At 42.4% G+C, this 20410-nt stretch overlaps 1 protein-coding gene and 1 non-coding gene across 8 annotated transcripts in view; one reads left to right on the top strand and one right to left on the bottom strand.

Moving 5' to 3' along the window:
* Nucleotides 1-20410, top strand: part of SORCS1 (sortilin related VPS10 domain containing receptor 1) — a 598052-nt gene that overhangs the window by 192512 nt on the left and 385130 nt on the right. For all 7 annotated transcript variants that reach the window (XM_074382853.1, XM_039465320.2, XM_039465322.2 and 4 more), the window contains exon 2: nt 18155-18222. In XM_074382853.1, the coding sequence (XP_074238954.1) occupies nt 18155-18222 (68 nt within the window). The remainder of the gene's footprint in view (nt 1-18154; nt 18223-20410) is intronic.
* Nucleotides 3018-3178, bottom strand: LOC120362597 (U1 spliceosomal RNA). The gene has a single exon (XR_005578451.1). It is a non-coding gene; the product is annotated as a U1 spliceosomal RNA (small nuclear RNA).

Genomic DNA, 20410 nt, shown 5'->3' with positions numbered 1-20410 from the left:
GATCATTTTTTTTTTTTTAATAAAACAGCAAATATTGTTAAGGTGATGAGAAGCCTCAGATTCATGACATTTCTCAGTGCCTGTCACCTTCATTCTATTAGCCAGAAGTGTTGTTTTCAGCTTTCAGCAAAATGTTGGCAAAGTTGAAACTACCTATAAGAAACTGAAAGTCTGTTCTCATTTAAACCGTTTAAGGTAAGGTTGGGAAATTTTGGATATCTATAAACTGTGAGGGAGACATACTGTTACTATTATTATTAATGAAATCAGAGGGAAATGAGATAACTGAGAAACTCCCTGAAGCAGTTGAGAGAATGGGAGTGTTTTGTTTCCCTTGATGTGTGAAAACCAAGCCCTTGGCCTTCTGTGTTGTCAGGGATACAAATTATCAGCTTGGACTAATTGTTAGGAGTTGCCAGGAGTACTGGAGGAATACAGGCATTGCTGATGTGAGTGTTAGTCCTCAGGTTTTGTTTGTGGCATTGACAGTTAAAGAAGAGATGTTTTGAAATTTGTAATTTGAGGTAGGTTAGCTCCCAAAAAACTGTTTTGTTTCCAACCTCAACAAACCCTTGGATTGCATTTTCATTCTCAAAACTGCATAAAGCTGGGGTAATAGAGCTTTGACTTGATTTTAAGATGAGTACCAGGGTTCTTCTTTCTTTTGACGTGAACCAGTTTTCCCTCCTGTAGTTTCTCTGCAGATAGGTTTGGTAATTAGCAAGGCTGATAAATAACAGCTTCAAAACCTTGCTTTGGAGACTGAATCGGATTCTGATTTCTGGTGTCCAGGGCTGATTTTTCTAGGGGCCACAGTATCTAGAGCCTGTGAACATCATCCTGCATCTTGTGGATCTCTCTTGAAGCTTCCCGTCACCTTTATCTCATTTCCGTCTTCACCCTTGTGACTTGCACCACATCTCCATACTCACTCTCCACCCAAACATCTCTGAGCTTCACACTTGCATTCCTCTGGTGTCACAAAGACGTCTGTATTGAATGGGCTTTCACATGTTCTAGCCCTTTGTCTAAATAGGCCTGGATACAGTGAAACCATCTTTATCAATCCTTTCTAGATTCCCATCCCCCTACTACGCATTTTGCATACAGTTTTGTCGTAATATTATATTATATACAATTATCTGAAGACCCCAAAGATCAATTTAAGAGAAAGAACTCATGGCTTTTTTGCAGTAGAATATCGCCATCACTTAGGCCCGGTGTTTGGCCCACAGTAATTGCAATCATAAAATAAATAATAATAGTTATGATGTCATAGCAAGTTACTCTGTGCTAGTTACAACATGAAATATAGTAGCACAAGTAGGTGCTCATTTAACCTTTGTAAATGGAAGAAAGGGTCTCATGATGGACTCTCACTCCAACCTACTCTAGATCCAAGCAGATTCCTCTTATGCAACGACATCACCTTTATCTTTATTGTGCCTGCCTCCCTGCCAGGCACTGCCATTCAGTAATTCTGCCAAGTGGTATCTTTCCTCCTGACAGCATGCTAAACAGTGATTTATTGCCTGAATACACATTCCTTTCATGGAAATGATTTGTTTAAAACAACATAAAGCACTAAATAAATTATTCATTCCATGCTAATTCTTCACTTTTATGTGCTGTAGTAAGCGTCAAAATAAGCAGCCTGTGGGGCATTTTATTTTCGCCACATTAATCTTAGACGGTTTAAGGGGGAAAAAAAACTGAAGGAAACCTAAAGAAAAGGTTCTATTTTCAAGAAAATAGATTTTTTTTTTCTTAGAGCTGCAAGCAGCAGCAGCAGCAGCAGAAGACAGCTCTAGCAGACATGATGGTCTCTTCTGCCCCCAGGGGCTCTGTGAGTCACCTACAAGATCCTCTTGCACTCTTTCTCCATGTTGTAAGCAATGGCTCTTTTTCTTTGCAGAGAGTGATTCACATCGGCCCCAAGCCCTGTCACAAAGCCAGGAAACAAGTGGGCTCTTTCCTGGGGGGATTTGCACTTTCTGGGGCAAACAGGGTGTTGGGTTTCTAAATTTCACTGGTGTTTTGATTTAGGATTAAGGGATTATAAAGTGAGAGAAGCATCCAGGACCTACTTACCCATTCTTGCAACTGACTTCCCACATGTAATAGAGGAATTTGTTTCCACTTTCCTTAACCTTCTTTACTGAAAGTCTCCTTTCTTTGAACTGTGGCCATTGGAGTGATTTTCAGTTTAAGAAAGTCTTCCATTAGCAGAGGAGAAAACAGATGGCTCTTGTTGTAAATTTTTGGGAAGTTTCACTCTTCTTTTCTGAACATGACCCCTTCATGTTTTATACCTGCTGAGGGGCGAGCAAGGGTTTGTGCTCTCTGCCTGTGGAATCCATGGAAATCTCAGTGAATGTGATACAAAGATGACCCCTCAGCCCAGATGGTAGAAGAGCTAACACAAGCCATCCTTCAAGGACCACTTCCAGATGAGAAGCCAGAAGATCCAGGATTTCATATGTACTGCCCAAGCCCCAGCCAATTTTCATCTTCTGTTAGAGAGAGACAAAAACATCTCCCCAGTGCTGTAGAATGCCTTAAATGACATACTGTGTGTAAAGCACCTAGCTGGTTGTAAGAGCTTGAAAAGGTCCCCACCTGCATCTAGCTAGTGATTGTTCCCTTCTCTTTATTCCCATAGTAATTCATCTCTAAAACATTCAACTCAAACCTGTCAGCTCTATAAGTCTCTACACAGCTATGATGGGTAATGAGAGCAAGTATCTGTTTACTCTTGTCTATAGCATGGAGCTTTGGACTCAGACTGTTCAGGTTCAGATCTCAGCCCTCCCACCTAGCTGATCTTGGGCAAGCCACTCCCAAACTCTATGGCCAAGAGAAAAGAAGACAGATAAGAAATCTTGCTTTAAATGACATTTGAGAATGTATATAGATTGTTACTCAAAATGCTTAGGAGAATGACAAATAAAAACTCAAAGTCAGTTTATGATAATTCAGTTAGAAAGGGAATTCTTTTTTCTTTTTCAGAAAAATACCAGGGGAAAGCATGAATTCAGTCCCCCACTACTACAAATTATGCAGTTGAGTTTCCCACATTTGGGAAACTCGCAGAGGTCAGCACATCCGGAGTGCAATAGATAAGTCTCGCCCTGGGAAAACCACCTTTGTGATCATGGTATGCCTAGAAGGGGATTTCTAATATTTTTTTTCTTTGAGATGGAGTTTCACTCTGTCACCCAGGCTGGAGTGCAATGGCGCGATCTCGGCTCACTGTAGCCTCTGCCTCCTTGGTTCAAGCAATTTTCGTGCCTTGGCCTCCCAAGTAGCTGGGATTGCAGGCACATGCCACCATGCCCAGCTAATTTTTGTATTTTTAGTACAGATGGGGTTTCACCATATTGGTCAGGCTGGTCTCAAACTCCTGACCTCTGGTGATCCGCCCGCCTCAGCTTCCCAAAGTGCTGAGATTACAGGCATAAGCCACGGCACCCAGCCTGGGGAATTCTAATTTTATCAATCCCCTTTAATAATAAAGAGAGGTTAAGTGAATTAACTAAAGTCATATAAGGTGTTAAAATTGGGTCTGTAACCAGAATCCAGCCCTTTCAACCTCTAGAATTAGCCCTCACTCCGCACCATACACACTCTATTTGGCCTTGCTCCTATTACACAGAGGAAGAAATTGTGAGAGTCTCAAAGGAAATAGCTGATAGATCTGGAATTCAGGCTTTGATTCCAAATCTGTACCCTGTTACATTTGCACTGACCTAGGGCCATCTTTTCCTAAATAGAAGAAACTGACAGAACGGGAAGTGGATCTCTGCAGTGTCCTGGCCAACCTTCAAAAATCCCACAGAGCTGTGCATGAAAGCTAACACTCTTGAATGAAAGGACAAGAAAATCAATAAACCTTTGGATTAGATCATAGACATGTTTTACAACTACTCCGCCCTCACAAAAGGGTTACACAGCATTGAATTATGTGTAACATTTAATCCTTTAATCAGCCTAAGCTTTCAAGAGGAAATCCAAAGTATTTGGAATGTCATTCTTAAAATTGGAATTTGATAAAACAGCAATGCTGGTAGATTTCTCAGGCAATGGTGATGTGACTCAAGAGACTAGTTATAATAATTGCTCACATAACTGAAACATGTTGTTAATGCCTGGAAAAGCCCGTCATCAGTATAACTACAGTCATTGAGTCAGACGATCAACAAATACTGAAGTTCCTTATGTCAGTGAGACGATATTACGTGTTAGTTCACATGGAATTGTGAGAGGATATGGGGCACTGGCACAATCTAATTTGAACATGAGCACAGGAGTCAGGCCATTCTTACTTAGAAGTCATATTTTGAAATTTAAAGTTTATTTTAAGGTCAGTGAGAGGCCACAGACATGTTTTAAGGAGTGGGGAAAGCTGCTTAGACTGCTATTTTTAAAAATACCCTGATAGCAGCAACGTAAAGGGTGACCTGAGGAAAGCAAGATGAGAGGCTGTGAAAAGTTGTCGGAAGCAGGCCAGGCACGTTGGCTCATACCTGTAATCCCAGCACTTTGGGAGGCCAAGGCAAGTGGATCACCTGAGCTCAGGAGTTTGAGATAAGCCTGGCCAACATGGTAAAACCGCGTCTCTAGAGATAGCATGGGGAGAAATGACAGATACAGGTGAGGGGAAGGAAGGCAGCAAACCACACTGCCATGTGTGTACCTATGCAACAATCTTGCATGTTCTTCACATGTACCCCAAAACCTAAAATGCAATTAAAAAAAAAATACAAAAATAAGCCAGGCATGGTCGCGGGCACCTGTAATCTCAGCTATTTGGGAGGCTGAGGCAGGAGATTTGCTTGAACCCAGGAGGTGGAGTTTGCAGTGAGCCGAGATCCTGCTATTGTACTCGAGCCTGGGCAAAAAGAGTGAAACTCAGTCTCAAAAAAAAAAAAAAGTTGTTGGGAGCATTGTGGTCTTCTGGATAAGAGTTGATGTAGCCCAGATCAGGTTGAGGAGAGGTTAGATGAGAGAGGTATATAAAACTTAGAGATTGGCTGGGCAAAGTGGCTCATACCTGTAATCCCAGCACTTTGGGAGGCCGAAGTGAGTGGATCACCTGAGGTCAGGAGTTCAAGACCAGTCTGGCCAATATGGCGAAAACCCCATGTCTACTAAAAATAAAAAAAAATAAAAGAAATAGCCAGGTGTGGTGGTGGATGCCTGTAATCCCAGCTACTCAGGAGGCTGAGGCAGGAGAATTGCTTGAACCCAGGAGGTAGAGGTTGCAGTGAGCAGGGATCACGCCATTGCAGACCAGCCTGGGAGACAAGAGCAAAACTATGCGTCAAACAACAACAACAAACTTAGAGATTGGTCACATTAGGAAGGAAGAAGTGGATAAGAGTCAAGGAAGACTCAGAATTCTTAGTCTGAACAATGGCAATAGCATTTACTAAGACTGGCAACACCAAAGATACGGTAGGCCAAGGTATTCAGCATTGGATAGTATTATAATTAGGAGAGACCCTGGCAAACATGTCGTGCAGCCATGGAGGAAACTGAAGCCCAAAGAGGTATATTGACTTTCTTAGTGTCACAGAGTATTGGCTGCAGAGCCTGGGCTCAGGGTCATATCTCCTAATTCATAGCCTGGGACTGCTGAAATTTGTAGTTTCATTGAAAAGGCTTAATGAGCATCTAATGGGGAATCCTACCCAAAGGTGAATTTACAGTGAAGCTAATGAAGCTTAAGATTCACAGCCTTCATGGGCACCAGCTCCTATGAACGTTGGGAGTTTAGGGAGTTGTCCACTGTTCCAGGTGGAGGGAGGAAGCCAGGGTAGAATCAGAAAGTATTTCTGTATACTCATTTCTGCTAGACCAACTGAAGATATCTCAGAAGAAAAGTATATCTATTAACTTCTTGTGATCTAATTCCTTGGGTTAGTAAATATGAAATTTTAGGCCTCATTTTATTTATGACTTTGTATTATTTTTCTCAAAGAGGAGCCCAACATTGAGTAACTTTCATCCCCACAAAACTTGGGTCTGGTCCTGATACTAGATCTGCTCCCAACTCTTCCATCTTAGAACTGAACCAATCCAGTCCCTCCTTTGGTTCCTAGGCCTGCTTCAGGGACCAAATCAGCAAATGGTATATCAAGATTATTTCTTTGCTCTCAGATATTCCTTATTCAAGAACTGGTTCTTCTAAAAGTGTAACCTACACTATTTGTGAAATGAGGTGGTTGGAGTTAGATGGAGTTAGATAATCTTTTCAGTCCCTTCCAATTTTAAGTTTCTTTTAAAAGAATAACAAAATGCTAAATTTTTATACCCACCCACCAGCCATGCCATTGTAAAGAATTAGAACTAGAAGCACATGGAAACATTTTGGTTCTGTGACTAAAAGACAAGGAATATATAAAAATCACTTAACCTCCCTGGCATTTTTCCCTAAGAGAAAGCCTTGTTATTTATTAATAGATTTTACTTGGAAATTTAAGATGTTAATTTTAGTTTCAAGCCAGAGTTTTTTAAGCTTTGAATTTCTTTTTAGGCAAATTGTGTCTTACCACACCTTAGCACTCAGATAAAACAAACAAAAGATCTGCTAATAGAGAATTCAGTTGTTATGGTTGATTGATTATAATTTTTTTTTTTTTTTTTTTTTTTTAATGGAGACGTAGTCTCGCTCTGTCACCAGGCTGGAGTGCAGTGGCGCAATCTCGGCTCACTGCAAGCTCTGCTTCCTGGGTTCAATCGATTCTCCTGCCTTAGCCTCCTGATTAGCTGGGATTACAGGTGCGTGCCACCATGCCTGGCTTGTTTTTTATATTTTTAGTAGAGATGGTTTCACCCTGTTGTTCAGGCTGGTCTCAAACTCCTGACCTTGCGATCTGCCCACCTTGGCCTCCTAAAGTTTTGGGATTACAGACATGAGCCACTGTGCCCAGTCTACAATTTCTTAAGAGAGTAAAATGTTTTTATTCCTTTCTTGCCTAAGATTTTCCCATAGTAAAAGACAAGATTCGATATTTGCTATATTGACTATCTCTGGTGTTTTACTCTTGTTGCTTTTGTTAGTTGCACTTTATGGTAAATCAGAGGAGAAAATGAAAAAGTTAAAAGCCTGTATTCTTTTCCGTTTTTATTCCAGTTTCTTATTGAGGTTTATGTTCTGACACTTGGATCACCATAATATGCATAGCATTATTTATTAGCTTCCTGCAAGTGTCTTGTGTTAACCTTGAGAAATAATACTTTTTAGAATTGAGTTGACTTCTTCAGACCTGTGAATAAACCGCATAAAAAAAAAAAAAAAAAAAAAGGTGGCGAAATGGAAATGGGAAGACTTGCTTCATTTCTTCCTATTGAAGCTAAATACAAAAAGGCATAGGAACAGAAGGCCCCTTGTTGTTAACACACAGTTTGCTGCTTAATGGTGTGTTCACTTTGTATGTGCGTTCTCACATAGAAAGAGTCTTAATATTTAGATAGTGTCTGTAATTCAGACAGATAACTGATTTGAGAGCGTGGAAATACATCTTTCTCAGATAATCACATCAGGGAAGTTGGAAGAGAATTTCTTCAGCCCTTCCATCCCTTCTATCTCTTTCCTACCAAATCCATCTCGTATCTCTCTTACTTAAGTACTTGGCACACCTTTCCTCTTTTTTTTTTAAATAGACTTTCAGAGAGAAGATAATACAATACATATTTTCTTACTGTTTTAGAGCTCTAAATTGAGAATTCTGTGCATTTTCTGTTTTTGCAGCTGTGTATCAGGTGAGCTAATTTGAGTAGATTGTAGCTTGAGGGAGGTTGGATATCATCTCTCTTCCCTTCTAGGCACTGGAGGGAAATGAGAACAGGGTTTAGAGTTTGTTTCTTTAACTATAAAACAATGGGCTTGCACGGGATATGCTACATGGTTTCCTCCAACTGCAGCGATGGAGACGATCACAGTCAGTTGCCAGCTTCTGCCCCTGTTCCGTAGCCCCAGCTAATTTCATGTCTTGAAGCCTTGGCTTTTGGTCTCTAGGTCTGTTTCATTTTTCTCTTTTACTATCCATATGTAGAAAGATCTTGTCTTGAATATGCATTTTCCTCACATTTTGTATAATTATCTCATCTTGGTATTCTTTTGGGATTACATTGGTGCAGCTATTTTTTTTTTCTGGAAAAAAATATATCATTTAATTTAGCATCTCCCTTATTTTCCTGGTTTAATGCCCCCCCCGCAAAAAAAAATCAAAATCATTTGGGCCAGAATAATTTACCAAGAGGAAGAAGAATATGCAGTGGTCAACTATGTGCTATATATGGATATATGTTTTAAGAATTATCCTCTTTTTATTATTTAAAATAAAAAAGAGAAGGAGGCAGCAGAGGAGGAAACAGGACTGAAGTATCCTCAGTCTCTCTGGTTTGGCAATGAGAAATAAACAGATTTGGGAGGGAGCGCTTTTTTTGTTTTTCCTGAGTGGATAGCATCTCTGAATTTGGGAAACAGAAGAACCCTGTCAAAGGTCAAATGTTGCATTTTCAAGATTTGCATCAAAAGCATCTTAAGTCTAGTGGATTTGACAAGTTTAGATTTGTTTGCTAAATATTAGGATCTGGCTCTATGACTAGTCTCATAGTTTAGCCTTATTATAAGCATTATCCTTATTCTTCTTCTTATTATTATTATTACTTGGCTTTTTACTAACAGAAAGAAACTCGGCAAAGGGAGAAAAGACATGTGTTCCCTTGAGTGAGAGCTGCAGCATTTCTCACATGGCAGCTCTGATATAGGAAGAGTCCTTCCTGCAATTCATGTGCAGATTTTAAGTCTTAGCTACAAATGGCCTCTGGCTCTGTGGGGAAACAGAGTCAGGAGGATACAGCAAATTGACCCCTTTTGCTCTTCATGAGGGCTCTCTGTGTACTACAGTTTGCTGTGTCTAATGTTGATTTGGTTATTTGTATGTCCCTAGCTCTGTCTGCATGACTATTGCTTGGCTTGCCTTTTAATTTCCCCAGAGGGGATACAGTGGCTATTTCACTCACTCAATTTCAGTGTCATGCAGAGGATATTACATAAATAAACATGACATTAAATTATGTGTGGGCTGCTACAAAATATAAAGGGCGTTTAGGGATTAAATACTTCTCAGAAGCAAAAATCCACTAACTGCTTTCTGGGTGCTTTCTTGTACCCCAAATTAGCCCACTGTTTCTACTGGTTTTTCATTTTTTCAGGTGTGTTTGTCTATGCGAGATTAATTTGGTCTGATGAACTTCAGGTGTTCGTGTGTGTAGGTGTGTGTGGTGTGTCCGTGCGGATCTCTCTCTCTCAACCTTTCAGCTCCCCTCTGGAGCACCTTGATCCAGCTTAGCCATTATTGATATCTTTCCCCTTTGTCAACTCAAAAAGAGTGTAATTATGCATTCATTTGAATCTTAAAATGATGATACTGTAAAACCATCTGTGGAAATCTGCAGTTAGCTGCCTGTGCATTCACTGTCAGGAACCCCTGATCTGGCGGCAAGCAAGTTCTCCAGTAATTTAAATGGAAGGATCGATTCCTAAGGAGGATTTTACCAGGTTTCAAAACTTTAAAAAATTAATAATTCAGTTTTTAAATGACCACAAAATGCCATTGACTTCAAGTCAGTAAAGAGTGAAAACTCAAGCCTGTCTGTGATCAGGAAGATATAGTCCATCAATGTCTAGAAGAAAACAGAGTGAGAGAAAGGGATTTGTGACTAGTACCATGTCTGACAGATATCAGGGCTTCAATAAATGTTTTTGAAATGAACAGAAAGTGAGGGCATTTCAGTGGTTCTGGCTTGCCTCTAATAATCATCATATCCACATTAGACGAGATACCAGAGAAGAAAATTTAGCACAGTGATTAGGATTTCACATGTGATGTGAGTTAGACTTTAAATGACTAGCTCAGTAGTTTAACTTACTTATTTTCTCTGTGGCTCAATTTCATCATCAGAATTCAATGAGATATTTGACATTTCTTAATTGTGATATCTGGCACACAGAGTAGACACCAATTAAATGCTAGAAGTTAGTTCAGGATTCAGGTGACTTACTGAAAATCACACAATGGTATACCCTACTCTTTGCTACTCAGCAGCCACTCCCCACTATTTTTTTGCTGGCAAAACCCACCTCTGATCACAGTAAATGTCAAGTGGAAATACCAGTTCCTTGTTTTCTCCATCTTTATTGCAACCACGATGGGCATGTGGCAGAATCCTGGTTAGTGAGGGTGAAGGGAGTTTGCTGGCACAGCTTTCGGGAAAGAGTTTCTTCCCTAGGTAGAAAACACAGCACAACAAAAACCCATTTATACACCACATGCCCTTCTTTACTCTGCTGAATATAGCTACATCTTCAAGTGATGAAAAGAAGTGTTATGACCACTTTGCAAACATGGGGGTAAGTAGCACTGAGTGCTGACCCTGTCAGAGAGGACACATGGACTCTACTTGGGTCCTTGATGACATTGTTGGGATAAATCAGTCCTGGACCTGTATAAACCCTGGACTCCCTGCTATGTGACATAATGAACCACTTACTGCTTGAGTCACTTTCAGCATTTTGTTTCTTGCTGCAAATGGCATTCTAACAGATCTGCTGGCTAAACCAGGACTCAACATCTGGTCTTGGCCAGGCATGGTGGTTCACACTTGTAATCTCAGCACTTTGTGGGGCTGAGGCATGGGGATCACTTCAGGCCAGAACTGAGAGACCAGCCTGGGCAACATATCAGGACCTCATGTCTAAAAAAATTAAAATATTAGCCAGGCATAGTGGTGTGTGCCTGTAATCCCACCTACTCAGGAAGTTGAGGCAGGAGGATCGCTTGAGCTCAGGAGTTTGAGGCTACAGTGAGCTCTGACTGCATCACTGCCCTCTAGCCTGGGTGACAGAGTAAGACTCTGCCTCTAAAAAAATAATTAAAATTTAAAAATCAAAATCTGATAATTTTCTGGTTCCAAAGCCTTTTCTGTTTTGAGCAGAGCACACTACTAGTCTAATATTTTAGGTCCTCCACAATAGAGCCAAGCCTATCTCTGTATTCTGGTATTGTGTGGGTCCCTACTCATACTCTAACCTTTAGGTAAACCAGAGGAATCGCCCTTTGCTTAATGCTCTCTGAGCCTTCTCCCCTAGTCCCTTTCATTACAGTACCTTTTCTGTATCTTCTCATCTTTATCAGAATCACAAACATCTTCTGGGATTTGTCTTAAACGCATCCTTTTCTAAGAATTGTCTCCTGATTACACCCCTCTTTCTTGCTCGTTGAAAGAAACACAGGCCGGGTGCGGTGGTTCATGCCTGTAATCCCAGCACTTTGGGAGGCTGAGGCAGGTGGATCATGAGGTCAGGAGTTTGAGGCCAGCCAGGCCAACATAGTGAAACCCTGTCTGTACTAAAAATACAAAAAATTAGCTGGGCGTGCTGGTGGGTACCTGTAATCCCAGTTACTCAGGAGGCTGAGGCAGGAGAATCACTTGAACCCAGGAGACGGAGATTGCAGTGAGCCAAGACTGTGTCATTGCACTCCAGCCTGGGTGATAAAAGCTAAACTCCATCTTAAAATAAATAAATAAATAAATAAATAAACACTTTCCTCCGGCTTCACATCATTTTTCCTTACGTTTTGTAAGTACCTGTGTACCGGTCTGCCTCTCTACAGGACTAAGCTTTTAAGGACTCAAATCTCATTCCTTTTTTTGTACCTCACAGCATGTATTTTAAAATTCTCACCTTTTAACAAAGCATACTAAATGTTTATTAAATATGCAGAATTTTGGAGCTAAAAGTTCTTTTCTTCTGAAGAAAGCTTTTATTTTCTGAGAATTATAGAAGTTCTTATTTTTGAATGTATGACCCTCCCCCCAGGATTCCAGAGATGGGTAAAATTCTTAAAGTTGTTTATTGTTTATGCTCATAAACTTTATGAGATCATATTCTTAAAGGATACATGGCTCCTCAAAAGACATGAGAACCTCTGTTTAAGTTGCAAAGTCAAATACTTACTGAGCCAAAGACACAGAATCTGGAACATGCATATTTTAAGGAAAATTAGTGTTGTGAGTTTGCTTCTTTTCCCTAAAATTGGAATGCAAAGAAAACAAAAACAAATTTCTGGCCATTGAACACGACTCTCTTATTTTATCCAACTCTTTGATTCTCAGGAAAAATTATTCTAAATCTCCTCAGGCCCCTTATTATCCTCTTACCCCATATTTGCTTTCATCAAGATCTGTAAATACATCTAACCAAACTGCCTCTAGCAAGCTGCTAAAATAAGCAGAGAGGTGGCTATCTGAGCTTGGACGATGGAAAAAAACACCAAGGCCTGCTGGAAGATGGTAGGGGCAGGACAAAGGTAGCCGGCATCAGCCCCGCCCAGCCTGCTGGCATCTTCAGTATGGCTGCTCCCTTGTTCTCTGGAGCCAGACTGTGGCCCATCTCAGGCAAGAGCAATTATGACCATTAGCATGGCTAAGCTCTGTGGAGTCTAGAAGCACCTGCCCATGCCATCCCTGAATCACTAGTAGTTGAGAGGAAGACTAAGGAAATAGTGTTGTTTTATAGACTAGGACCTAGTCACCATCTACATTATTTAAGCTTTGGAAATACAGACCATAAGGAATGAAAATGATTATGGGATCATGTACCCTAATTCCAAACCCATCCTTTTGAGATTAGATACTGCTTCCACAGTTGGACACAGAAAGAGGAAAGCAAAAATGCAAATCATTATTAATTGGCGAGTGAAGAGATACGTCGCCATTTTCCAAGATGTCCTTGAGATGAAGAGCAGTAGCCAGGCTAAGTATCCTTACAAATCCAGTGACACCCCCCCCAACCTTCTGATGCAGAGCAGATGAACCCCACAATTGGGGCTTTGCCTGGGGAGGGTTCTTGGCTTCACTCAGGAAAGAATTCACCAGCTGGTGGTAGAAGAAAGTGGGTTTATTAAGTGAGTGGGGCTAACCCATAGGCAGTGTGCCCAGAGTAGCAGTGTATGGTCTGTTTACTAGCAATATTTATACCCATTTTTAATTACATGCAAATTGGGGGTTGGTTATTTGCAAATCTCTAGAAAAGGAGTGGTAACTTCCACTCCTTTGGAATTTCTGCACTGTCATAACACTGGTGAGGTCTCATGCTGAGGAGCAGTGAGGGCAAGTAGAGATTGCTGTTGGTACCATCTGCTAGTTCTGCAGGCTTCTTCATTTCATCCTTCCAGGACCAGGAAATAAGTTCCTCTAGTCTCCTGCCTTACTTCCATCCCACTTCCTGTGGGGTGAATTCTTTGGTAAAGAAAAGGAGAAAGACGCTGTGATTTTGTTTTTAAGCAAAGAAATGGAAATTCCTATGCCTCTATTTAGAAAACTTAGAGAAATTTTGGTTCTCTACAATCTAGTACTTAGTTAATACACAGATTTTCAAAAGTGTGCTGTGTGTAGAACCAGATTACCAGGAAGGTGTTCTCAGTTTCCTTAAATGTTTGGGGTTTCATTTCTAAATTATATTTTATAATAAAAACGATGCTGTCATAGTCAAAGGTGTTACATGACTGATAACTAGCCTAGTACAGACTGACTGTCTTATGCTGCTGGCAGGTTAATTCATTTCAATGCATACCTGTAAATAAGGCTTCTTGCCCTATCATTTTGATAAAACAGAATATTTTGCACTGACTTTTGGTAATTTACGGTGGAACACTCTTATTAGTCATCCTCTGTTTGTGAATGTTTTTGTTCTGTTACCCAGTGCAGAAAGAGATTGGGGCTAGAAGGGAGGAATGAATTGACATTTTCCTCTCAGAGAGTCCTTTGTGATATTTTCTCAACTCCCTGTCCAGCGCGAGTGAGGGCTAGCGTTGACGGAATTATTCAGTAGGAGCTTTGGAAGGGCCTAAGCAAAGGGGTGATAGTTTGGGAGCCTGGGTTATGAAAATTTGGTTCAGTGCTGTGGGAAAAGAAGCCCTTGCAAATTCTTTGGAGACCTTCTCCCATTCTGCACAGAACCTAACCTGGCACTATTTCTAGCACCCTTCAAGGAATGGGTGATTTGAGAACAGCAGCTTGGTGAGTGGGCACCAGCATCCTCTCTGTAAGTATGGACCAAGTGAAGTTCCTCCCAAAAATGTTGTAAGCAACAGATGTGGCAAGAAGGAGTCCCAGTGAAGGAAGAAGTGCAGAAGTCATGTGAAAGCAAGTCCTAGACAGGCGACAGGGATATTTGAAACATGTCACTGTGGAAAGTCCCAGAAAGAACTGGATGCTGAGGTCCTGGTACACCATAGGTGGAGGTATCAAGTCTTAGATAATTTGGGTCATAGCTATTTAAAGATATCCTAGGATTTAGAGAGGTACCTCAAAGAGCTAGTACCATATGGTGACCACTTGTTTTGAATCAGGGATGTTTGAACACTATATAACGAAAACAAGATACAGAAATAAATGGAATGCTGATGGATATGCCACTTGGTGTGGAGGTATATGTGTTCATCAAAACAGCCTTGCTTTTTGATTGAACTTATAATTAAATGCTGTACACTTGAACTCACAGTTTTCTATACATGAAAGTTGTATGCTGAATGAATAAAAATAAATTATTTGTATATTATTTAAACACACACAACATTTCACTTAATTAAAAAGTTCCACTAAATGCTGGATGTGGCGTCCTGAGCCTTACCTTACTCCCAGCTGCTAGGAAGTTTAAAGTGGGAGAATCCCTTGAGCCCAGGAGTTGAGACGAGACTGAGTGATAGAGGGAGACCCTCATCTCAAAACAAAGATGAAAGCAAACAAAACAGCTCCATTTTGTTCCTTTTTACGTTTGAAAAATACACAAAGAACAACAGAATAAGACCAGAATAGGGAGGCAATTGCATTTTTCACATTTTCTCATTTGAATGTAGTGATTTTCTCTCTGGCTCCCTTCACAGAAACTGATTTGTTAAACAGTATTCCCGGAACACAGAAGCAAACAAAGAACAAAACATAGCTAACATAAGGATGCATCATTGTTCAGGAATAAGATAGTAAAGAATGCACATAGGCAGTACAGGGAAAAAAGAAAAATCTCAAGCAATCGATTGAAAACATAACTAAAGGTTAGCAGTTCTCCCTCCTTTCTTGCTCTCGTTCTGAAAACAGAAAGATTAAATAGATTGATTCAAGCAGATGTGCTTTCAAATGCCAGAAAGGACGCCTCTTCTGGTGCAGTATTGATAAACTGCCTGAGTGTATCACTGGCATTTCAGTTTTACTAGCCCTGCAAGAAGAGGCAGGGAGCGACTTCTACCTCCCTGCCTGTCTGCCCCAAGATTGCTCTGTGTGTGCGTGTGTGTGCGCGTGTGTGTGTGTGTGTGTGTGCGCGCGCGCGTGTGTATGTGCGTGCACGGCTCCATACCACTACATGCTGGGTTAAAGGCTTCCTCCTCCGCGCTGCCTTTGAATTCCCTCATCAGCTGAATGGGAGACACCACCTGCGACCAGCTGAACTTCATTATTTAGTTTACTCTGTATTGTATCAGGAGAGCAACTACCTAGAAATGCTTTATGCCCACACCCCTGTTTTCTTGGTGGGGGATTTATAGGCCTATTCGGCAAAATTGTACTGAAGTGGAGCAGCATCACCATCCTGTATCTTCAAACCAACAGCTACCCTGCTGCCACTGATCAGCGTTCCTGGGAGGGCGGTGATTGAAATTTAGCACTGAGAGCCACTTAATTGGCACATGGATCTGTTGAGCATATGCCCCCACCACAGGCATGCCATCTGATGTGCCTGTAGGGTGCCCCACACCTCGCACATGCTCACCTTTTGCTAAAGAAGCAAGTTTTGAAGAGGACCTGGAAGGAAGGAAGGAAGCTGTGCTGTAGATCAGGAGAGGGGTGGCTTTAGAGGGCAGGTACTCGGGGATCTCTGCCTGTTTGTAAGTTACTGTAGTTTTTTTCTTCCTTGAACTCAGAACAAACCTAAGGTCAGGGAGTTCCAGTTTGCTGGCTGTGAAATTAAAACAAGTTAAGAATGTGTTCACTGATGCTTGTGCTTTCGGTAAATCAAATGCTGTGCTATCAGAGTGGAGCTTGGAAGGATTCAGCATTCCTCAGCAGCTTGCAACCCTGGAATTTGAGGTTGGAATGTGCTCTGCTCACTGTAGCTAGAACTGATCCCTTGGCCTTCAGAGAAGGATCCAGGAAATCAATGTCAACTATTTTTTCTGCTGCGTTGGAAATAGCTGGGTTGGGCCAAATGTTCTAGGTTATGAGTACCAGGAGGAAAATATGAACTTTGACAGAAAACTGAGCAAACTCATTATGATTTTCCCTTACATAAGAAGATCAAGGAAAAGGTGGAGAAATCAGTGGTTAGGGAACCCACTGCTCTGTGGAATCTTCCCCAAGTGTCCTTAGGCTCCTGTATTTCTTTTTTTCTTTTTCTTTTTTTTTGAAGGGAGTCTCACTGTTGCCCAGGCTGAAGTGCAGTGGCGTGATCCCAGCTCACTGCAGCCTCTGCCTCCTGAATTCAAGCAATTCTCCTGTCTCAGTCTCCCCAGTAGCTGGGACTGTAGGTGCACGCTGCCATGCCTGGCCAATTTTTTTTTTAATTTTTAATTTTTAGTAAATATTCGGTTTCACCATGTTCCCCAGGCTGGTCTCGAACTCATGAGCTCAGGCAATCTGCCCACATTGGCTTCCCAAAGTGCTGGGATTACAGGTGTGAGCCGCTGCGCCCGGTCAGGCCTCCTGTATTTCAAATAACCAAGTGGACTCTGGTTCATTGCTGCAGACGCCAAAAGAAGCTGTCTTCTGGAGCAGCTGTGATGGGAAGAGTTTTGATGTGACTGAAAAAGGGTGTAGAGCTCTTTATCAACTTCCCTTTTCTTTGATGAGTGCTTCTGTCCCAACCGGATCACGGACTCATAGATTGAATCTGTATTTCTTTGTGTTCTCTTCTGGCATCGGGCAAAATCCTGGGGTCCTAATGAGTGTTTAATAAATGTGTGTTGAATTCTGAAAGGATGAAATACATAGTTTAGGCTCTTCTGGGTAAAGTTGAAAATAGTGCTGCTTTCAATTTCAGAGGAGGATTTGCTGTGAAGCAAATATAGCTTAAATTTAGCATTCCACAATTCTACAGCTGCTTTCCTGAGACCTGTTCCTAATTTTTGATTTTATGGAGGGTTCTGTAAGAAACAGAATACACGGTAATTACCTGGACGCCATGAAACCTAGATTTGCTCCTGTTAAAATGCTGTTGATTAGGCCTGCCAATGTGGCTTCTGTTTAATGGGCATACTGACATTCTTTCAAAGATTTCTTTGCATTAATAGCATTAAATGTTGATGCTATTTCCCAAAAAGAAATATTATTTCCCATCTGGGTGCAGTGGCTCACGCCTGTTAATCCCAGCACTTTGGGAGACTGAGGCAGGTGGATCATGAGGTCAGGAGATTGAGACCATTCTGGCCAGCTTGGTAAAACCCCATCTCTACTAAAATACAAAAAATTAGCCAGGTATGGTGGTGCATGCCTGTAGTCCCAGCTACTCAGGAGGCTGAGGCAGGGCAATCTCTTGAACCCTGTAGGGGTGGGTGTGGGGGAGAAGAAAGAAATGCTGTATCCCAAAAAGAATTCAAAGAATTTTTTGAAAGAATGTTAGTATTTCTGGCTTTCAAAGAAACTATTAAGAGTATCGCTATCTCCCAAAAAGACAGTAGTTGGGCACATTGAGTAACCCGCTCAATGCGCCCAGCTGCTAGGACTGGAAACGAATCACTGATCTTCCCCTCTCCCAGGCCTGCTCAGTGAGTACCTGAGTGGTGTGCGTGTTTGGCAACTCTTCCAGCCTTCCCTAAAAACATTGAACTCACTAGGGAAATGCCTGGAGGAGCAGGTAACCCTTGCTGCAGGCTGACAGGGAGAAAGGTGGGGAGAGGACAGACCTAAGCAGTTCAGTGAAAGGCAGAAAGGCATGCCAACCCTTCTCTAGTCAGTGCAGCAAATGCTGTAACAATTCATTCAATTATGTTAAGCGCCCATTAAAGGAATCCTAAGCCCTCCCTTGGGCCATTTCAGTTCTAAGAGATTGTAATTATTTGAGACTAACCATGATTTCTTCTTTTGCCTTCAGGTGATTCTCATTTTGACAAAGCTCTATGACTATAACCTGGGGAGCATCACCGAGAGCTCACTTTGGAGGTATGTGGATAAATGGAGCTAATAATTACCCTGTTATTTAATCATGATGCCTCCTACTTCTCTCCCTCCCACTGTTTCCTGATAGGAAGGTTCCTGGTATTGTGCACTCCTTACTTTCTCTTTCTTCTGTTGTAGGGATGCATTGGGCTTTATCTCCAGGCAGGTCAGAGCCTTACCGTCTTTATAGACTCCTTTTAGCCAGATTCTTTTGCTAACCTGTACAATAGGTTGTGTATGCATTTTGGTTTCTACCGTCTCACTGACCGGTGAGTTTATTGGAATAAAAGAGAGTGGAAGTCTCTTTGCAGAAGGGATCAGCACACCCTCCGGGTCTGCAGAATGAGGCCCATTACCAGGGCAACATTCTTTTACTAACTTCCCTTCCATGGTGGTCCTGCAGCTCAACAGCAGCACAGGCATGCATACCCACACTCGTGTACACCCTTATCTTTGGGATTCATACTGTATGCCTTCACACATAGAGAGTGTGGCAATGATACAGGATTTTTGTCAGTGCCTCTTTGCCATCTAGAGACCTCCACAGCTGGCAGTGCCTCTGCTCGAGTTTTGCTTGTGCCCTCTGGGCTTGCTCTGCCCTCTTGGTCCATCAGGCTGCACTCAGCTCACACTACTGGTCCATATATCATGCCCCCCAAGGGTAAGCCAGGTGCACCAGCTGCTATGGTGGGGTGGTCAGCTCCAGACACTGGCTCTGTGCAAGGCTGTGGCTGAACCACTTGTACAGCCTGGGGCTTCCGCCTTGGGTGCTGGTGTCTGGGTGAGGGCAATGCGGTGGTGCTCTAAAAACTCGGAAACACCAGCAACCAGGGAACCCCAAAGGGGGTGTTACAGCATGGCACAGCCCTGGCTTGGGGAGCCATGAGGTCTGGACCCCCAGAAGGGTCACAGCCCTTCTCTCCTTCCCACCACCCACAGAGCAGCAAATGGAGTGGGGGTGGGTTTCAGCTCGTGTTTCTATCCCACTGCTCTGCTCCAGCCCGCGGCTCATAGGCAGGCCTGGCCCCACTGCCATTTCCTATGGTGTGGGGCAGCCGCCTGATGTCAGCAGAGGACAGGAAGGCTATAATGTTACGCTCCTTTCTCACTCGCTGTTCGGTGGGTCCCAGGTGTTTGTCCGGCGTCCAGGAAGAATGAGGTTATACGGACAACTGGAGAGTGATCAAGGCAGAGAAGTTGTATTGAGTGACAGAACAGCTCTCAGTGGAGAGGGGACCCAAAGTGGGTAGTCCCAGCCAGAAAGCGGGTAGACCCAATGTGTCACGGAGGCCGGGATTTTTATAGGCTCTAAATGGGGAAGGTGCAGGCCCTAGGTAGAAAGAACAAATACGTATCGGATTTATGAGGAGTTTCCCATCTATGATTTTAGACCAGGTGTCCCCAAACTTTTTACACAGGGAGCAAGTTCACTGTTCCTCAGACCGTTGGAGGGCCACCATATACTGTGCTCCTCTCACTGACCACCAACGAAAGAGGTGCCCCTTCCTAAATTGCGGGGGGTGGGGGTGGGGGCGGATAAATGGCCTCAGGGGGCCGCATGTGGCCCGAGGGCCGTAGTTTGGGGACGCCTGTTTTAGACCCTTGGTAGCCCAGCTGCCCAGTCATGCTGGTATTCAAGGAACTCCTCTATGCGATAGAGGTACAAATAGATTTGTACCTATTAATTTGAAAAATTAATTGTGATAGTGGTAGACAACAGACAAATTCCTAGGCAGATAGAGACAAGTCTCTGGTGAAACCCAACCCTCAAGCCACAAGACAGCCTGAAGTCTGAAAACCAAGCTGCCAGATCTGGGTGAAGTCCCTAGTTACAGGGATGTAACTGAAAGTGCGGGAAGCTTGGTAGGGGCCTTAATGAAAGTGTAATTTTTTTGGTGCATTAAAGAGCCAGCACCTACCATATTGCTTCAATTCTGTAACCCTTCATCAGAATCTCTGTGACTCTGAGCAACTTCATACTTCCCTGATAGATTTCTCTAATGCATCTCCATGTATCAAAGTAAAAGCCAGCTTTTTTACCTGCTGTGGATCTGTCTTATAAAGTGTGCTCTACATATTAGAAATTTAACAGATAATGCAGTTTTGTCTCAGTGGGACAGAGGCTTTCAGCAACCACAGCTCTCTACCCACACAGTGGTAAGAGCATGCTTGAGGGGCCTGAGGAGCAGGT

The sequence above is a fragment of the Saimiri boliviensis genome, chromosome 12, assembly GCF_048565385.1.
Source record: "Saimiri boliviensis isolate mSaiBol1 chromosome 12, mSaiBol1.pri, whole genome shotgun sequence".
In the NCBI taxonomy this organism is placed as follows: domain Eukaryota; kingdom Metazoa; phylum Chordata; class Mammalia; order Primates; family Cebidae; genus Saimiri; species Saimiri boliviensis.
Note: the sequence above shows the minus strand (reverse complement) of the source record. Positions and strands in the feature narration are given on the sequence as shown.